Here is a 19800-nt window from a genome sequence, read left to right as displayed (position 1 = left end):
CCATTCCGACCCGTAACCCCGTACGAAATTCTTCCGCGGCGGCTACGTGGCGACACGGCGAGAAGCATTGTTCGTGGAGGGAGTTTGTTGCACAACCTTTTGCTCCCCGCACCTTCCGCTCGGTGAATCGCAGACGATGCTTATCAAGAAGGCCGGGATGCTCGTTCCATCTTCTCTTTCTGCTTCTTCCTTTTTTTTTTTTTTATAGGAACGCGGAGAAACCGGGAATTAGCGGCTCGTCAACGTTGCACGCTTTGCTGTTCCAACAAGAGGATTATTAATGTAGATCGGGAGTCTCAACTGCGATAGGCCGGCACGGGGTACGGTTTCCAAAGGGTGTCGCGAGATTTAACCCTTTGCACTCGAAGCTGTTTGAATTTCGAAACGAAACATTTCTTCCGACCTAGAATATGTCCCTTCAACATATTTCTTTTTCATGTTGTACATACGAAAATCGTGCAATTTACACGTACAATAATGAAGTGTTTAGTAATTTATTAAATACGAATGATAATGTAAAAAATATTTGAAATAATGATACAGCAATTTTTAGTGGTACTTACAGTGACCCTCGCTAATATTCGGAGGCTTTTAAAAATCGTACATCTTTGTTAATATTGGACCATACGACTTGGATTTTTTTTAAAAAGAAGTTAGTACAATTGGTTGCTATGTAAAGTGAAAAAGCCATTGTTCCTTTCTCCGTCTGAGCTTATTTACCGAAATATCAATTTACGACTCTGTTGCAATTTTCAACAGTTATTTCTGGGCTGCGGATCTTTATGGCTTCCGAAAATTTAAAAAAAATGCTATAACATAAAATTCCCGAGAATTTAGTACGATATTTGTTTATTTCAGATGTAGGAAGTCCGCTACCGCTGAAAATTAGATTTTCTTTATCTCCACTTTCCTGGACTGTGGGATCTTTATGGCTTCTGAAAATTAAAAAAAAAAATGCTATAACATAAAATTCCCGGGAATTTAGTACGATTTTTGTTTATTTCAGATCTAGGAAGACCGCTACCTCTGAAAATTAGATTTTCTTTATCTCCACATTCCTGGACTGCGGATCTTTGTGGCTTCTGAAAATTTTACGAGAATGCTATAACATAAAATTCCCGGGAATTTAGTACGATTTTTGTTCATTTCAGATCTAGGAAGTCCGCTACCTCTGAAAATTACATTTTATTCATCTCCACTATCCCGAAACTTGCCTACAAAAATTGAAAATTGCGCAAACGTCCCTAGTTGTTTCCGAATTACGTGAATGGATCCGAATGCCTGCGCATGATTTCAGCCCTAACCCTTTAACAAATCGCAAGATACTATTCGCGGAATATCTCCATTCCCGGTAGCGAAACGACTCCATCTTCCAGCAGCGAGGAATCCACCCAGCTGTCGAGAACTTTCGCTGGAAGCAGCGAACGGAGTCGGGACGAAGGAAAGGGTGCAAGGGAAAGAGAGAGAGAGACAGAGAGAGAGAGAGAGAGAGAGAGAGAGAGAAGAGATCACAGTGGAAAGGTTCACGCAACGCCGCGACAGAGGAAGGGCGAGAGAGGCAGGAGCGACAGAGCGAAAGAAAACAAGCGACGAACGAGGAGAAGCGACGACACATGGACAGAGGGAGGGAGATGAAGCAAGAAATAGAGAGGGAAAGAGGAAGTAGTCGCATGTGGAAGCGTCGGGCAAGGGTGGAGTCGTCGACGAGGTTGGTTAGGCGTGCGCTCTGGGCATATCGGCTTTTTGGAGAGTCTTGGTCGATGTTCCTGGTTCCTGGTTAACCCGCGGGATCGGTTACAAGGCAACTCAGCCAGCCGATTGGTCCATTTTGTCAGCGACACCCGCCCACGCTACGTTATCGCGCGCAACTACTTTCTCTCTCTCTCTCACCTCCTATCCTCTCTCACTCTTGCTCTCCCTCGCGCTCTCCTTCTCTCTCTCTCTCTCTGTCCGTCGCCCCTCTATCTCCCGGCTCTCTTTCTCTCTGGCCGGCAGAGACTCGTGTCGATAACCTTCCCCTTCGGCTGATCTCTTTCTCCGTCGACCTCTCCCCCCTCCACATCTCCGTCTCTCTCCCCGTTTTTCGTCTTCCTCCCCCCCTCCCGTCCCCTCTCCGCCTCACTCTCGCTCGCTCGAGTGTTCCAGACGCGCGGTTTGACCTTCGACGAAGAAAGATCCGAGTTTCGAATGCGACTTCTTCGAGTTCGTTAACAGGGAGCCCCGTGACTATGCGATATCCGACGGCCCAGGCACCGTGGGGAACACAGCTCCGGCAGCGCTTAAATTGTGGGAAGAACCGGCGCGGGAGGAGCGCAGGAGGAGAGGCGAGAGGATGGATTGGCTCGCTTCTTTCGCGCTCGAAGTTATTTTAATTGTTTCCGTGCGAGACTCGGATATGGACTCGTCGAACGTAAGCTGCGCGCTCGATCGACAATGAAATCAGCTTTTCGTAGGAAAGGAACCGCGCACACCGTTATCACAACATTTGAACGATCCTTTTTTTTTTTTTTTAAGATACCTTACAATAAGAAGTCATACTCGTTTCCCGAATTCTCCTCTGCAACATTCCATGAAACTTTTTATTTTGTCCTTCTGTTCATTTTTCTCACTAACACGGTGTTCAGTCTGTATTTGTCCGAAATGCCTCTGCGATAAAAGTCCCAGAACTATCCCCACCGCTGCAGAGTATACCCCGCGAGGGGCCAAGAAGCCCGAGAGACCTTCGTCACCGATTTGCATCAAAGAATAGTACCTCCTTGCCGATACATGTCCGTGCCTAGACCCGTTGCTTGGACGTGTATCGAGTAAACACTGTGGTACTCGAAAAATCGCGTGCTATTCGATCGGGGGAGTATTTTATTCTGATTTTGAAAATATTAGGTCGTCCCATAAGTTCGAACCGTTTACTCTTGTACCATTTAAATTGTAAAAATGAAATCTGTAATCACCCTTTCATTCCACAACCTCCTCTGACCTTTTTGGCAGAGACATCAATGGGGAATTATATAAACATATCCCGAACTTATGGGACGATCGCTATCATTTAGCCGCTTCGTTGGCGCGCGTAAGCATAATTTCTGACGGTATGTGCAGTTGCGATCAAAGTGACGAAACTTTAAACCACGCGTCATATGGCAGTGCGAAAAATATGATTTCCGAAGGCTCAAACTTTTGGAATCTTTAGGTAAAACGGGCTACCGATTACCCCTAATATTGACATGGCGGAACCTAATTCAAAGATTGCAAATGAGCAATGTAAATAATAATTACACCTTGTAACATTGTAATACCAACCTGTAAAATTCTAACACCACATTGTAAACTGAAATGGACCCATTTAACACTAGAACTACCGAGTAATAAATACGACTGATGAATATTGCTTTGTAATCACGACTACATCTATTCAAACCCAATACCATTTTCATTCTAACATGTGCTCGAATGAGAAAGTTCATTCAGAAAACTCTGATGAAAAGATTTTTCTAATTTCAATAATTGTGAAAGAAAAAATTAGGAACCAGTCATTTTGACAGGTTCGGTGGTTCTTGTGTTAAGGGTCTCTGCTTCAACAAAAAAAAAAACTTATGGGACGACCTAAATATTTTCTCACGAGGGTTTCGGAAGTTCAAAATGGACCTTACGTGTTCGTCCGGGGCGAAGGTGACCGGTGGCGGGCGCGAACGGCGTCGAAAAGTTTGCAAACAGCGGCGCGCGTTTAAATCAATTAGTTGAATTAATTCCTGTCGTTGCCGGTTTACCGACACGCTCATAGAACCGGTGGCAAGTCGGCCGGTGATCGGCGAGCCTCGACGGCAGTCAGCGCTTGTTAATAGAGAGAATTCACGGGCGAGGCGGTTTTATAACACAGCGAGGTTCAAACGGACCGGATAATTGCCGCTAGCCGGCCACATGATTTTAACGCGTACGGCGATAGTTTCGGTGGCCGGATTAACGGGGGCCGGCCGCATAAATTTTCGTGCCGGGATTGTTGGACGTGCGGGGGTTTGCGATGGAATGGGATTGAATGGGCGTGCAGTCGAACAGAATGGTGGTACTCGGATCCGAGTAAGTGACAACCACGGTTTTGTTGTAATGTCATAATAATCTGTTAATATATTTTCGCGTGAATGTTATGTACAGGCGCAAATAATAATATTAATAATAATTAATAATAATAATAATAATAATAATAATAATAATAATAATTCATTTTCTCCGCCGTATATTTATATATGTATAGTTCCGTTGGTAATAGTCTTTTACGTAAGGTTCCTATGTGTACATAGATCGGTATGTATGTTCAATATTTATAAGGGCCGATTATACAAGAAATTATCTAATCTGTTTTCTGTTTGTTCACTGCGTGTATGCGTGTGTACGCGTGTACTGTACCGTATGCGTATCTACAAAGAGAAAGGAAACGCCGACGGCGGAACGTCTCAGGATTCTCTACCACATCAGGCTCTAGAGGATCGATCGATCGATCGGATCTCGCATCGACGTAGGTCCCCGAGTCCGCGGCTCGTTACTCCCAGAGTAAAACGCGGTTCGCCGGTGACCAAAGTCCAATTTCGGAAATGTACACGTCGCTAATCTCTACTTAGGCTAACAAGGGGCGAGAATGTAGGTGTGTACGTATGTGTGTACGCATGGTTTGTAAGTGTGTTCTCGCGTGTCTCGTACGGTTCGATCGGCTTTGCGTCCTCCGCGGATCGCTCGTTCCTTCTCGATCCTCGGCAAGCATTCTAATAATTGTGCGATCGACGCGGATTCCTAATGCGAACAGGGATCGTTACACAGTTCCGTATGGATCGCTTCGATTCTCCCACGACGATCCAAGGGACGGGGAAAACGGTCACTCGGTTCGTCGATCGCGCACCACGTCCGAGGCTCGGAGCCCTCGGTCCACGTTCGAGGATTCAAAATTAGCCGGCGAACGATTAGGCGGCGAACAGTCTTCAAGTTCTACGGTCACAACGAACAACGGGTTTCATGCTTTGCCATTTTTGGTTACGCCGGAAGCGTCGTTATATACAAACTACGAAGTAACATCACTACACTGAGTCCGTTCGGCACACGTCGAGGCGTATCGCACGCGACCATAAAATCCCCCGAATTTATTTACACGCGCACTCGGCTTGGATTTTGTTATCCCCGGGGTAAATTGCACACGTCCGCCTGTATGATCTGTCTGAAACGACGCACCGTTCAATTATTCCGTGTCGCGTCTCCTTGAAAACCGAAACCGTAACATAGTTCCGAGACGGCATCCTTGAAACACGCAGTTTCGCAACCTCCGATCGCGGATTTGTCATGTCAGATGTTGATTGATTTCTTGCGCCCCCCTCGAAACAGCTGGTTCTTTGATCTCTCGTGTAATCATCCTACGTTCAGGAAGAGAGGGGCGCCTCCGTGGCTCGAGTCTGATTCGTTCCCGCGAAAACGAGACTCTGTTTACGTGTCCTGTGTCCGTGTCGTCACCTTCGATCGACCTCTCACAATACCTCGAACCGTTTCCCGAGAAACTGATGCTCGCCGTTGTTGCTCGCGGCCATCCCCGTCGCCCTGGACCGATGATCCTGTTCCTGTTCCTGTTCCTGTTCCTGTTCCTGTTCCTGTTCCTCCAACACGATTTCGTCGTCGGGATCGTCGTCCTTGTCGTATCACGCCGGCGAGAACGGTCTGTGGATCTGCGGCGGTTTCGGGTTCGGCGGCGGTGTCACGACCCTTATCAATCCCTGGCTTTGGGACTGACCCTGAGGAGTCTGCTGACTCGGCGGCGGGCTGCCCCGCGAGGAAGGCGTGTGCGGGCTCGGCACTGCAACTCTTAGCGGACCCGTCACCGACAGATTCGTCGCCATTAACGGCGGGCTGTGCGCTTCCGATAGGCTGTCCGACAGACGAGAGATCCCGCCGTCGGAGAGTCGCGAGCCGTCCGATAACCTGGATATCCCTTCTGGCAGCTGGTGCGGGACGTGCGGGTGGTGGAGCAGACCCTCGTGCGGGTGCGGCCGCGGAGGTGGCAATCCTAGGGGATCCGGCAGTCTGCAATGGAAAAGCCTTCTTTCAGAAAATCAGGATCGCCAAATCCCACCGAAAGCTAGTACAGCGAATTCTCGATATATGTCAACGACACCGGTCTCCCCGGCGTCTTGTATCGTCCAGGAGACGTGCCATGTTTACACTCCTCGGCCGAGTAGCATATCTCGAACCAGAGTTAAGCGGTTTTCAGCCATATTGGCACCGTCACTTCCGCTCTCCCCGGTAACCGAGGACAACCAAAATTTGTACGCGAGCTGGATATAATGTCAACTAACTCTCGTGTAAAAAGCAACTTTCTACCTAGCCTGGAACTTCAGATATAAATACGCCAAAAACGCATAATTCTTGGAATATACAGGGTCATCCGTTTTTAAACGGCCGAACGTCAACCAGCTATAGAGGACCCCGAATGAAACAACTTTCACCCCTAATACTTTTTTTGATTCGGTCTTGATTTTTAGATAATTGCAAAAACCCGTCATTTTTTGCGTTCACTTAAGATTAAATATATTAGGACTGCAATTATGTATCTTGATGATTTTTCCTTTGTTTGGTTTAAAATACATAGGGGCATCTTTTTTATTAAGTCAACTTTTTTCTATGACCTTTGGATCTTGGTTTTTTTTCACATGGGGCACGCCGTGGAGACTGAATGAAATAACTTCGAATCAAAAAAAGTGTTAGGGGTGAAAGTTGTTCCATTTGGGGTCCTCTATAGCTGGTTGACGTTTGGCCGTTTAAAAACGGATGACCCTGTATATAGGAGGAGGAGGATCATGTTAATTCTAACCCACTTCCAGACAAGCTAGAAACTTGAAAATTTGGAGTCAACTGTCTTTTGTATCGAAACCAACAGGAAAAATCGAAAAACCCGAAAAATATTTTTTTTTTTTAAATCAAAGGACTACATACGTCATGTGGTTGGGCATACCCTATATGCTTTGGGTTGAGCCTTTCGAAAATTTCTTCAATTTAAGACTAGCTCGGCTAAGCATCCCCACCACTTCCGTTACGCATTTTCGTGTCGCGAATTCCGAGACGCTAAATTTTCCTCATGCAAGTCAAAATAACTAGTACCAGCGCCGACGCCAAGTTCCCTAGGTTGTAAACGTTTGAATTAGGTAAGCGCAAAAATCATTGGCCTCTGAGAATTGATGCTTCCCGATATCACAGCCCTTACAGGCAAGAGGAACTTGATCCATCCATCATATCACAATTTTGATAGGCGAGAGGAACTTGGTCCATCCTTCATATCGCTGAAGTGGATGGGTCGGGGAACTTGGTCAACCTTTACACGAAGTGTTTTGGTTTGGATGAGATTTATATTATAGAGAATACAATACCAAGATTAGAAACGAGAGAAAAATTTTTGCAGGATAGAAAACTGAAGGGACGTAAACATTATAATGAAAATATGGACACTAAACCAATCGCTTGTACACTGAGGCTTTTGAAGAATGACAACATGTGATGACAAGCCCTGATACTGGGCTTGGCTATCAATGAAACAGCCATTGTCGCCTCTCGAGCGTATGCCCCGCGGTGGTGGGGATAACTCCGCGACGTTTGTCGTCCAGGCCTCCGCGACATATATAGAGAAATCACTGTACTTTGGAAACGCTGTTGCGGTGTAACAGGCTGCAATTGCGACAACTCTCCTATAAAACAATATACAACACAGTCTCCGTGTAGATTGTAACACAGTTTCATCGTAGCAGATTTAATAGACTTTAATAGACTACCCTCGCACAACCCTACGCGTTTTCCTGACTAGTATTACTTCTAAATTTCGCTTGACGCGGTTTCGATACAAACGAATTAACGTGGGAGGGCTGAGTGTATTTTTCCAGGTAGCAGATTCAATGAACAATCTTGTGAAATTACTTTAGCATGAAATTATAATGATTTTGTCGCAGAATTAAAATGGGGTCGATGGTTCGTTTTGATCTCACAATATTGAACTTTTAATATCAATTTTTTTAGAAAATACTGACAAAGTAACAATCAAACGAAATGAGACCAGTATAATTCATACAAATTTATACTTCGTGATCCCTTGATTTATTTCAAGGTTGCAACGATTGTGGGACTTCTCCGTCTCTGTGTAATGATTTTACAAAATACAAGAGAAGATTTGTATCTGTTGTACGTCTACATTTGCTTCGGCGCTCAAATATTGATTAGAAAATTATACAATTTTATCTGATCTCCTTCTCACAACATTTAACAGATTCTGTTTGAAGTGTTAATCACGAATCTGACTGGTCGTTATACAGCAAGGGGTTTAAGAACTTGTTCGCGTGTTTCCATAAAAAAACCTGTAATCAATTCTTCGTTATTTATTTTATTTCTAGACTACGTTCACGAAAGTGACGAATTGGTTTCCAGCAATAACAATTCTCGGAGGAGGTGTAAAAAGCTCGGGGACAACGTGAGCAGAAATGACGAGATAACTCGTTCAGCCCGGTGAACGGGTTAAAGTGTGCCACCGACTCCCATCGATAGCCAATCGACTACGTTGGTGCTCGATTAAGGATGGTTTTTTCAAGCGACTTACCTCGATCCTAGATCACCCCTGGGTCCTACAGCCTGGAACGGGCTCGTTTCCGTCAGCCTGAAGATCCCGCCACCTGAGATGTTCGGATGATTGTGTTGCGGGCTGTGCGGTCCAAACCGGAAACCCGACGGCGGGAACTTGAAAGCCGTCGCGTGGTTGAATCGAAACTGCGATTGCGACGGATCGAAGCGGAAATTTAAGGATGGCGGAGGCAGAGGTCCAAGGGGCCCGAGAGGAACAGGAGATGGTTGATGAGTCGGCGGAGGCGAGGAACTCGGCGACGGTGGCGACGTTCCGCCGAGAGAAATGTCAGAGTCCTCCGAATCGCTGCCACCCGGGCCGGGGCTCAGCGCGCGTCTTGTATTTCCGTTTCCTGTGCCAGATTGTTGCTGCATTCTGTAACAGAACGTGTCCCCGTAATCTTAACTCTCCCCATCACTGCGATATTCCTATTCATATTCATCAATATTCATTCCAATTGTGGCTCGAAATTTGTACGGTATATCCAAACCGCGTATGCCCTTCGCACAAGATTTTTGAAAGATTGTGCAAAAAATTAACAGGAACCGGAAGTCTCGCTGTTCGTAAGATCAATCCTGAAAAGCCTGTAGTGATGAAGATAATGAATGTTGTTGCAATGGTACATCATAATCCTCGTATCAGCGCATCACGCGCATCACGAATTCTCAAATACCATCCGTACCACATTAGCCTTCACCAGAAATTACATGACATGGATTATGTAAATCGTGTTAGATTTTGTGAACGGGCTCAAGAGCAGCTACTAATCAATACACTTTTCTTCTCTTTAATACTATTTACCGATGAGGCTACTTTTACCAGCACTGGGCGTGTTAATTTACACAACACGCGTTATTGGTCAGTACAAAATCCTCATTGCCTACGAGAAATTAATCATCAGACCCTGGTCCATTAATGGTGTGGAATCATAGGGCAACGAATAATTGGGCCATGTTTCGTTGACGGCACTTCTACTGGTCAAAAATATGATACGTTCTTAAGAAATACATTGCTAAAATTAGAAAACGTGCCATCAAGCGTTCGTCAGACAATGTGGTATCAGCACGATGTCCAACGCACTACGCTCGAAGGATGAGAAGTACACTTAATGAAATATTCCCTAATCGACGGACAGGACGCGGTGGTACTATTTTCTGGCCAGCACGAAGTCCAGATTTAACAGCCCTAGATTTTTTCTTGTGGGGAACATTGAAAAATATTATTAAACAACTCCGGAAGATACGAAGCAACGAATTATCGCAGCGTGTGCTACAATAGACGCTCCAACAATAAGACGCGTAAGAGACGCAACAGTTCGAAGACTATAACGTTGCATCGCTGCAGATGGCCGACATTTCGAACATTCTTCACGAAAACAGTCAAATATCTCAGCAACGGTAAGTTTTAGGACAAACACATTTTAGTACTTTTATACTCGGAATACGGCAATCTATCGAAATCGAGCATAAAAAATTGGACACTCCGTTTAACACGTTGAATGCCACGTCACCCATATGTGGGTGACGGAATTATTTGTGCAGATTCTAAAATGAATTTTTACGTTGATATATTCATTCTACTAAACTTGATTAGGATCTGTAACAGGCAAGAAAGTTGGAGGACTACTCAGTATCATACATTTAATTTTTTGCAATTTTTATTGCATTAAATAACTTACTTTGATTTTATGGAATTTTTCGGGTTTCTAGTTTGGCGTTCAAAGTGTTAAAAAAAAACATAGGTGACCTCTATATCTTCTCTACGCCTCCGCTCGCAAGAATATCATTTATTATGTAGTTTCTTAAACCTTACAACGTCTGTAAGTAACATTTTCTCGTATTGTTTCCAAGATATTCAAGTGGACAGAGCTCGTAGGACACACTGTATATTTACAAAATAGAAAATAGATATAATTCTATTCTCTCAATCAGTTCTGTGATTCGATTCGTAGTTCTGGGATTGTTTTTATTATTCTTTCGAGATGAGCGTTGGGGGTCGCTTCCTATACGCTGTAATTTTTTTCCTATAGCAACGAGACTTAGGAATATTAAACTCAAATATACAAACGACAATGAATAATTTTTCGAGAATTTTTCACCCAAGAAAAATAGTCCTAATTCAAAGTTTTCCAACCTTTGGAGTCGCCCCCCTTCCCTTGAGAGTGTGCTAGTTATTGTTCTGTGCGAGATGCGCTCCAAGAGCCGTCAAGAGCTGCTATAAGTGATCTCGTGCTTCGTGAAAGTTTGTCGGATTCAGTGATCTTTTAGATTAATATTTCACCGGAGTTCCGAAACTTCAATTCAACCCATTCGCCGATTGTTCGAACGAAGTCTCAGGCCGTGTCTTTCCGTATCGATTACTAGAGCATGCAACTCCTGTCGCGAGGTTAACGAATAAAGGTCACCGTCCGCCAATGACGTGACGCGACCATCGCGAAGCAGAAGCCGCGTGGGCGTAAAAGATCGAGATCAGAATTTTAATTCGTTCCCGCTTAGACGGAGCAGGTAGGATGTGCGCGGCGCTGAAAAACACTTTGTTTCCAGTCATCGTGGCGGTAATTAATGAGCGGGCTCATACTTCCCAGGTGAGCAAGGATTCACGGGAGAGTAACGACGATTCCCGGCAACGACCGTTCGTTCGTACACGAGGAACGATCCACCTCATTACTCGAGAGATTACGGATAGATAGAGAAAATACCGCGAATTTCTCACGCGAGACATCTAGCGAACGTGATAAACGGCGAGCTGGCTTGCCGCGATCGAAACGGATGTTCCGACCTGTCGACGTGAAGTTGTAACTCGCCGTGCCGCACACGATTTTTATCCTGATCACCCCGGAAAACAAATTATCTTGTCGGTTGCGTCCGACCATTTTTTCACCGGCAGGCAGATATTAGGTTTCATTAAGCAGGTAGTTTAGTTCCAGGTTGCGGATTTTTAGTCGCTTAAGGTGAAAACTATCACGGATTTTCTGCGGTAGTCTAAGCTGTCGAGACAATTATGACAGAAAATAACATTTTTTTCTACGCCTAGAAAAGTAAAACATATTATTTTCGCGAATATACTCGAAGCAATTCGCATTCTCGGTCCAAGTCAATGATTACAAATCGTTCCATTCATTTCAAAATTTTCCGTTTCGAAAAAATAAACACTCTCGGCCAGCCGGAAGATTCAGCGAACGTCGACAAATGATGTCGAACTTTGCCCGATAATGGACATGATCGAGAATTTATTGGATTAACAGATTGAAAAGAGCGGATAGAAACGAGCTCCCGCCGAACCTTGCGTTAACTCTGCAAAAACAAAAATATTTCCCAAAAAGTTTCTCCAATAAAATAAAAAAAAAAAAAAAAAAATCAAACGCTTCAGTTTCACACGGAATTAACACGTTAAGTGCCAAATATCAAGCCCAGAAATTCTTACGAAATCGGAGTAATTCAATGAATGGAACCACAACTAGAAAATAAAATGTATTATAGGAGATGCTGTCTTAACCCTTTTGAATTCGAAAGAGTCCAATAAAATTCGGATTATCTGTATATCTCATAATAAAAATGCATTTCTATACCCAGTTCAAAATCACTGTCAGTCATACGTGACTGACGTGGCAGTTAACGTGTCGATTACTATCCGTTCGATGCTATAACCCTGATCGAAATTAGACGAACGCGCGTTCTAATCGGAAACCTCGACCGGCGGCAGGGTGTAAACATAGATTATTCATTCGCCATTCGGCGGAAGACAATGAGATGTTGTGGTCGCCTTAAAAGCCTCTTCGGCTGCAGATCGATTCGGCGCCGAGCCGGGCCGGGTCGGGCCGGGTCGAGATACTCCCGTATTTTCTTTGCTAATCGAGTTTCGAGCCCGCACAGTTACCACGGTAACACCTCGAGTGATTTCGAACAGGTTCGCAGTTCGAGCGAAGATCGCGCTGCCTCTCCTCCCTTAAAAAAAAAAGAGAGCAGCAGAAACGGTAGGAGAAAAAGAGAACCATTCACGAGGAGTCGATTCGTGCCCGCGCGAGCTACCGATATCAGCCGGTTAATCGTTCCCTGACGATTCCTTCGGGTGTTATTCGAAAATCGTATTTCCTTTCGATACCTGGTAAATAACGGCGCTCGCCGGCGCTGAATGGATTTCTAACGAGACGCCGTCAAACTTCTTCGACAACGGCGGCGCGGCGTGAACGCGATTTATTCGATTCCAGGGGCGGATGGATAGTCGGCAGCTGAAAAGGTAGCACACGGAAAGGTGAAACGCGATTCGAGCGGGGGCCAGTCTCACGCGGGTCCCGGTCGAAAATGCTGGTAATCGAACCCCTCCTACTCTCTCTCTCTCTCTCTCTCTCTTCATCATCTTTTCGGGGGCGAGCGCGGTGTCTCGATTCGATGGGACACTCGACGCGTTTTAATTATGCCTTGAGACCGCTCTCTCGCCTTTGTCTTCGTCCTTTCACGGGACACCCGCACGAGCGCGCCGCGACTTATTATGTGCCAGCCTCTCGCTTTGTTCCGCTAAGTGCTCTCTCCCTCCCCCCCCCCCCCTTCTCCTGATCCATTCAGGCGACCGTCTTAATGTCCGTGGCATTAAAGTGCGGAGGCTCGAGCTTACGGTGTCAATTTTTCGGCGTGAATGCGACCCGGAGCAGCATTAATTTCTCTGATTCTTTGCTCCGCTCCGGAACACGTCTCGACGGGGAAAGTTCCTCCCGGTTTGCTTTTTCTTTTTCTTTCTTTATCTTTTTTTCTTTTTTCGCGAGTTCGTTGGATTGCCTTGTTAACGATCGAGCGTGCGCGCATGCGCGACAGAGAGGGCCCAACGTTATTCAATTTCGAGAAACGAGTTTTTCGTGTTGATCGCGGCGAACCGTAATTAGCTGACTCGCGAAGATCGATGGTGCGGATCTACCGTTCAGAACTGAAAGGTTGTGCGATCCTCCGGTACTTTTAACACTAGGTTTACGGGACCCGTCGAAATGACGGCTTCTGATATTTTTCGTTTACCAATATTGAGATTGTAAAGATGCGTCCAGTTATTCGACAAACTTCTTTCTTTTGGGTTAGGGTTATAGAAAAATGGCTAAAATTTTGGATAGTTCTTGTTATTATTTGAAATATATTATAGTCGCTTGTAGTGCTTCTTAAACCTTGTGTTAAGAAAACTGCCGTTTAGAATTCATAAAGGCGAGCTCCGCCTACGATGAGGTCTCGTTCCGTGTTTTTCTCTCGGCGTTGCTATATATTTTTCATACTAAGCTCTTACGAAAGGAAGCCTCTTCGTGGAACGAGTGGTTCGAGTTCAAGTAGCCACAATTGTATAGGCTATTCGAATACACTTCTCCTGTTAGTACTTATGGAGTACGCGTAGTATAATCGAGAAACTCGTCACTTTTGACAGAATGTGATGATTGCAATGGTGCTTACCTTTTACTCAACAAGTTTTATTTAGGAAAAAGTTAATGTTACAAGTCGGACATTTGCAACAACAATTTCGAGACATGCAGGACGGATTTTTCGGTTAGAGTCATTAACGTACAGTTTTAACCCTTATGACGACTATAAGACGCTAATAAAAATTGCTCTATCATTATTAAAAATATTTTTTACATTACTAAATCTGTTCGTGTTTAATAAATTACTAAACGTTTCAGTATTGTACGAGTAAATTGCACCATTTTCGTATGTATAACATGATAATGGTAGGTCATGATATTCTAGGTCAGAAGAAGCGTTTCGTTTTGGAGTTATAGTTTCGAGTGCAAAGGGTTGAAGCCCTTTCAAATATACAGAAGGGAAATATTTTAGGTTAGAAGAAAAGTTTCGTTTTGGTGTTAAAACAGCTTCGAGTGCAAAGGGTTGAAGGCCTATTAAATATATAGAAGAGAAGTATTCTAGGTCAGAAGAAGCATTCCGTTATGGAGTTAAAATACCTTCAAGTGCAAAGGGTTCAAGGCCCATTAAATATGTAGAAGGGAAGTATTCTAGGTCGGAAGAAACGTTTCGTTTTGGAGTTAAAACAGCTTCGAGTGCGAAGGGTTAAAGGGCAGAAAAACGAACCGGACGCAGCGCGGATCGAAATTATTCAGCTGCAATCAGGGTACAACGTTGATCTCGAGTACAAATATGTTCACGATTCGCTCGGCCCTTGAGCCGAACGAGCTCGAAACGAGCTGGAAACGAGCGTCGGTCCGAGGAGGACGGGCCCGATGGATTTTTAGCGAGGGGCCTCGCAGTTTTTTTCTGGGCCCTCATAATATATTCGCGGCATGTGTAACGCGCGTGCACGCGTTCCCCCGAATTCGCGTGGCGAATCGAGGACCGCGTCGAAACCGCCCGAGGAACGAGCTATCACAGGTGATGCGGTGGATTTCGGGTGGTGGCACGATTAAAAAAGAAATTCATCAGGCGTCGCAGTCCAGGGGGAAAGTATCAGGTGCAGCCGAGAGAGGATGCCGCGATGAGGATGCGCCCCGCCGTTAAGTATTTACGGCGGATGACGAGTCACTTTTGTAATCCCTCCCGTGTGTATGTTGTAAAGTATTATGCACGTGGACGGCGACCAGAGCTCAAACCGTGACGGAAGCTACTGTAATTACGCGCAAGATGGTCGTGCCCGCGACGTGGAAGTCTCGATCGATCTCCGATCGAGAAACTAACGACATGGTGAAAGGTTCCGCGGCTCTCGATGACAGCGACCAGAGAGAGAGAGAGAGGGAGAGAGAGAGAGGCCTCTTTCGAAGGTTGGACCGTTTCGGCGAGTCGAGAGCTGCGTGCGCAACGATACCGTACGCCCTTCGCTGATAAATCGACGAACCTGAAGACGAGTAGCCGTATTACACCTTTTCTGCGGACTAAAGATGCCTTCTTTTTCAATAGTTCCGCATACAGTCGTTGTAATTGCTGACGATACAACTCAGCAGTAACTGTTTCTCCAGGTTCCAACAACTCAAAGTGAACTATGCCACGACAATCCCACCAAATGCACAGTAACACCTTTCCAAGTGATAAGCTAGGTTTAGGGGTTGATATTGCGGTTTGATTTGCAGAAAGCCGTTGCTTGGAACCCTTTATGTTATCACAAAGAATCCATTTTTCATCTCCGGTAACGATTCCGCTAAGAAATGGATCTCTACGAAATCTGGAAAGCAATCAAGTGCAAATTGATCCACGAATATTCTTGTTGGTATAATTGATGCGGTACCCATATTCCTTGCCTATATGCCTTTCCCATTTCGTGTAGGTGCCTTTGTATAGTTGACCATGTGGACCCAAGGCTTCTCGATAATTCTTGTATACTTAATTTTGGATCAGCCTCCATTAGAGATTTTAGGGTGTCCTTATCAAATTCAACTGGTCGTCCACTTCGAGGGTTGTCAGAGAGATCATAATCACCAGCAGGAAACCTTCTTAACCAACGTTGACACTTAACCTTCGATACATCTCCATAAACATCGCAAATTTTCTTTGTTGTTACCGTTGCATTAAATCCCGCACGAAAATGAAAAAGTATGATCCTCGGAAGGTACGGCCACCATTTTGTTATTGTAAAAAAAATTGTACTTTTTAGAATATTTTGAAGACAGGCTGCTTCCCCGAAAACTGTAAAGGAATACTTGTGTTTCCTCTTCAACGATCGGTACAGAACTAAATGGAAAACAAATTCTTTGCAAATAATGACAGTGACTCCCACTAATATTCGGACGCTTTTGAAAGTCGTATAACTTTGTTAACATTGGACCATTCCACCTGACAGGGAAACTCAATAGTAAAAATTATTTAGGAGGAAATTTTTATTCATAATGAATTTTTTATAGTAAATTTATTCCCTATTCCCTTACAGGGTTGTAAAAGAAAATTATACTTTTTAGAATATTTAGAACACCGGCTGTTTTAGACAGAAGTAAAGGCAAAACAGATTCTTTGCAAATAATGGATTACTTACAGTGACTCCCACTAATATTCGGACGCTTTTAAAAGTCGTATAACTTTGTTAACATTGGACCATTCCACCTGACAGGGAAACCCAATAGTAAAAATTATTTAGGAGGAAATTTTTATTTATAATGAATTTTTTATAGTAAATTTGTTCCCTATTCCCTTACAGGGTTGTAAAAGAAAATTATACTTTTTAGAATATTTAGAACACCGGCTGTTTTAGACAGAAGTAAAGGCAAAACAGATTCTTTGCAAATAATGGATTACTTACAGTGACTCCCACTAATATTCGGACGCTTTTAAAAGTCGTATAACTTTGTTAACATTGGACCATTCCACCTGACAGGGAAACCCAATAGTAAAAATTATTTAGGAGGAAATTTTTATTTATAATGAATTTTTTATAGTAAATTTATTCCCTATTCCCTTACAGGGTTGTAAAAGAAAATTATACTTTTTAGAATATTTAGAACACCGGCTGTTTTAGACAGAAGTAAAGGCAAAACAGATTCTTTGCAAATAATGGATTACTTACAGTGACTCCCACTAATATTCGGACGCTTTTAAAAGTCGTATAACTTTGTTAACATTGGACCATTCCACCTGACAGGGAAACCCTATATTAAAAATTATTTAGGAGGAAATTTTTATTCATAATGAATTTTTTATAGTAAATTTGTTCCCTATTCCCTTACACGGTTGTAAAAGAAAATTATACTTTTTAGAATATTTAGAACACCGGCTGCTTTAGACAGAACTAAAGGCAAAACAGATTCTTTGCAAATAATGGATTACTTACAGTGACTCCCACTAATATTCGGACGCTTTTAAAAGTCGTATAACTTTGTTAACATTGGACCATTCCACCTGACAAGGAAACCCAATAGTAAAAATTATTTAGGAGGAAATTTTTATTTATAATGAATTTTTTATAGTAAATTTATTCCCTATTCCCTTACAGGGTTGTAAAAGAAAATTATACTTTTTAGAATATTTAGAACACCGGCTGTTTTAGACAGAAGTAAAGGCAAAACAGATTCTTTGCAAATAATTGATTACTTATGGGTACCCCTAGGCTTCGGTGAATTTAAATGTCGCGAGGACTCCAACCAAAATTTAAAATTCCCTCGGCAGCCAGAGGTCGTTCCGCAAATGAAGAGCTGGCACGAAAAAATGTCGCTCGGTGAATTCTGGGTCCTCGGTCCCCTCGGAACGAGTTTCTCCGATTCTCTAGGCGGCGAGCCGGGATAAAAAGAGAAACGATCAATTTCAACCTGATATCAGAATCGGATCTATCTCGACTCCGGTAGAGTGACGGGGGATATCATTTTAACAGAATCTACCCCGTGTTGTGCAGCCGTGGATTTTAGTGCGTGGTACGGGCACATCCCGTGTCGTCTCCCTGTCCCTCTGCCGACGGCCCCTCTGATTTCGACCAACCCCGTGCCATGCTAAATACCCGGCGCACACAATGGAGAACATATCATTCGAAAATCTGAGCTACACGACGAAGGCCTCCACAAAAGGTAACTGGATACCGGTACGAGGAGGAGACGGCATGTGAACAGAGGGCCCGCGATTTTAAGCAACCGGGACGACCCCGTCGTCGTCTCTCTCCTCTCTCTCCCCCCACCCCTCCCCTCCTCTTGCCGTACCCAGCAACCCCTCGTCGCTGTTTCGCTCTGCTTTCTTTTTTCGTCTCTAGCTCATTTTTAATAGCTGCTAATAGAGACGTTAAAACGATACGGGCCCTCTCGGCCGACTCGGTTGTCGATGCTCAGTTCTTTCTTCGTTGTGCCTGCCTGTTACGCCCCCTCACCACCTCGCCCCACAAAAGACATGGTCTTGTTATGTTCGTCCTAGAAAGAAAAAGCTCGTCCACCACCCTCGAACACTTCGTTTTTTACTATTCCACCGAGATCTTCATCGATACGATTCGATAATTCCGAAAATTTTCCGTTTCAATCAACACCTTTCCCTCCCCCACCCCCCCCCCCCCCCACCCTTTTCTTGTACTTATCCGAAGAGTTGATTTTATGGCGGAAATGAAAAGAGGACGTTGCTCGATTCGAGACAAAGAGGAGCCGCGAGGAAAACAAGCGGACACGAAGTGCAACGCACAGTTGCTGAAGAGCACAGGTAGCCCGTGATTTGCAGTATTTTAATCCGGGCTAAGATCGAGAAGCAGCGGCCGCAACATGGCGCACGAAAGGAAGGCGAACGCAACCACCGAGAGCGGCCTCGTTCGACGCGAACGATCGCTTACGGTCTTCCTGTCACCCCGCCGAGGAAACGGGCAAATGTTTACCGGCGAGCAAAAAGTATGACGCGGTGATCTTGCCTGTCGCACTACGCACAACGAAACCCCGATCGGCTCCTGCAGATTTTTCTGCGTCCCGAGAAACCGATTTCCGGTCGGCTCCTCCGCGAATTCTCTCTCCTCTATGAACTGTAAACTCTGTATATTTTCACGGGTAACTAATTAACACAAACAAATTTAATCATGTAAATACAAACACACTTAATAATGTAAAACAGCCATTTTTAGCGACACCTTACAGTCGCCATTCGAGTGCTAACGGTCGACTTCGTGAAACAGAAAGTGCAGAAATGTGATGAAATAATATACACAAGACTGATCCATGTGCTTCGACACTTAAATTTTAACACGTTAAAACGACAGAATTATTTGTTCAGGTTTTAAAATTAATTTTTACGATAATATATTCGTCGTACCAAACTTGTTTAGGATCTGTAAAATGCAAGAAAGTTGGAGGACTACTCCATATCGTACATTTAATCATTTTCAATTTTTGTTTCATTAAATAACTTACTTTGATTTTATGGAAATTTTGAGGTTTCTAGTTTGCCAGTCACAGTGTTAAATATTTCAAAAATGTGGAGTTAATCGATTTGGCCTGTGAACGGGTCATTTAGTGATCTGTGTGTAACTAGTTTCTGTTTCATTGAACGAGAACTGTAAATTAGAAAATTTACAGAAACACTGTAGAAACACTGCTGTTTCGAAATGTGAATCGTAAATTGCCGTATTCCGTTTAGATTTTAGCTGTTCGGCCGGTCATCAGCTCCGGTCGGCCATATTGCCCGAAAGAGTTCCGAGCGACAGTTTCTTCCGCTGCTCGAGGCTCTGGTCGTTCACCAGGAGCGACGACAAATAATTTCCTACAGCGGGCATAGACATTTCGAGTGTTTGCGGAGGTCCTCGAGGCATCTACTACCCTC

At 44.2% G+C, this 19800-nt stretch overlaps 1 protein-coding gene across 1 annotated transcript in view; it reads right to left on the bottom strand.

The window, feature by feature from the left end:
- Positions 1-5564: 5564 nt before the first annotated feature.
- The window catches only part of Optix (optix), a 70568-nt gene continuing 56332 nt past the window's right edge, over positions 5565-19800 (bottom strand). The window contains exons 2-3 of the mRNA XM_076785913.1: positions 8603-8998; positions 5565-6048 (exon numbers count right to left, since the gene is read on the bottom strand). Of these exons, the coding sequence (XP_076642028.1) occupies positions 5667-6048; positions 8603-8998 (778 nt within the window). The 3' untranslated portion in view covers positions 5565-5666. The remainder of the gene's footprint in view (positions 6049-8602; positions 8999-19800) is intronic.

The sequence above is a fragment of the Halictus rubicundus genome, chromosome 3 (assembly GCF_050948215.1).
Source record: "Halictus rubicundus isolate RS-2024b chromosome 3, iyHalRubi1_principal, whole genome shotgun sequence".
Lineage (NCBI taxonomy): Eukaryota > Metazoa > Arthropoda > Insecta > Hymenoptera > Halictidae > Halictus > Halictus rubicundus.
Note: the sequence above shows the minus strand (reverse complement) of the source record. Positions and strands in the feature narration are given on the sequence as shown.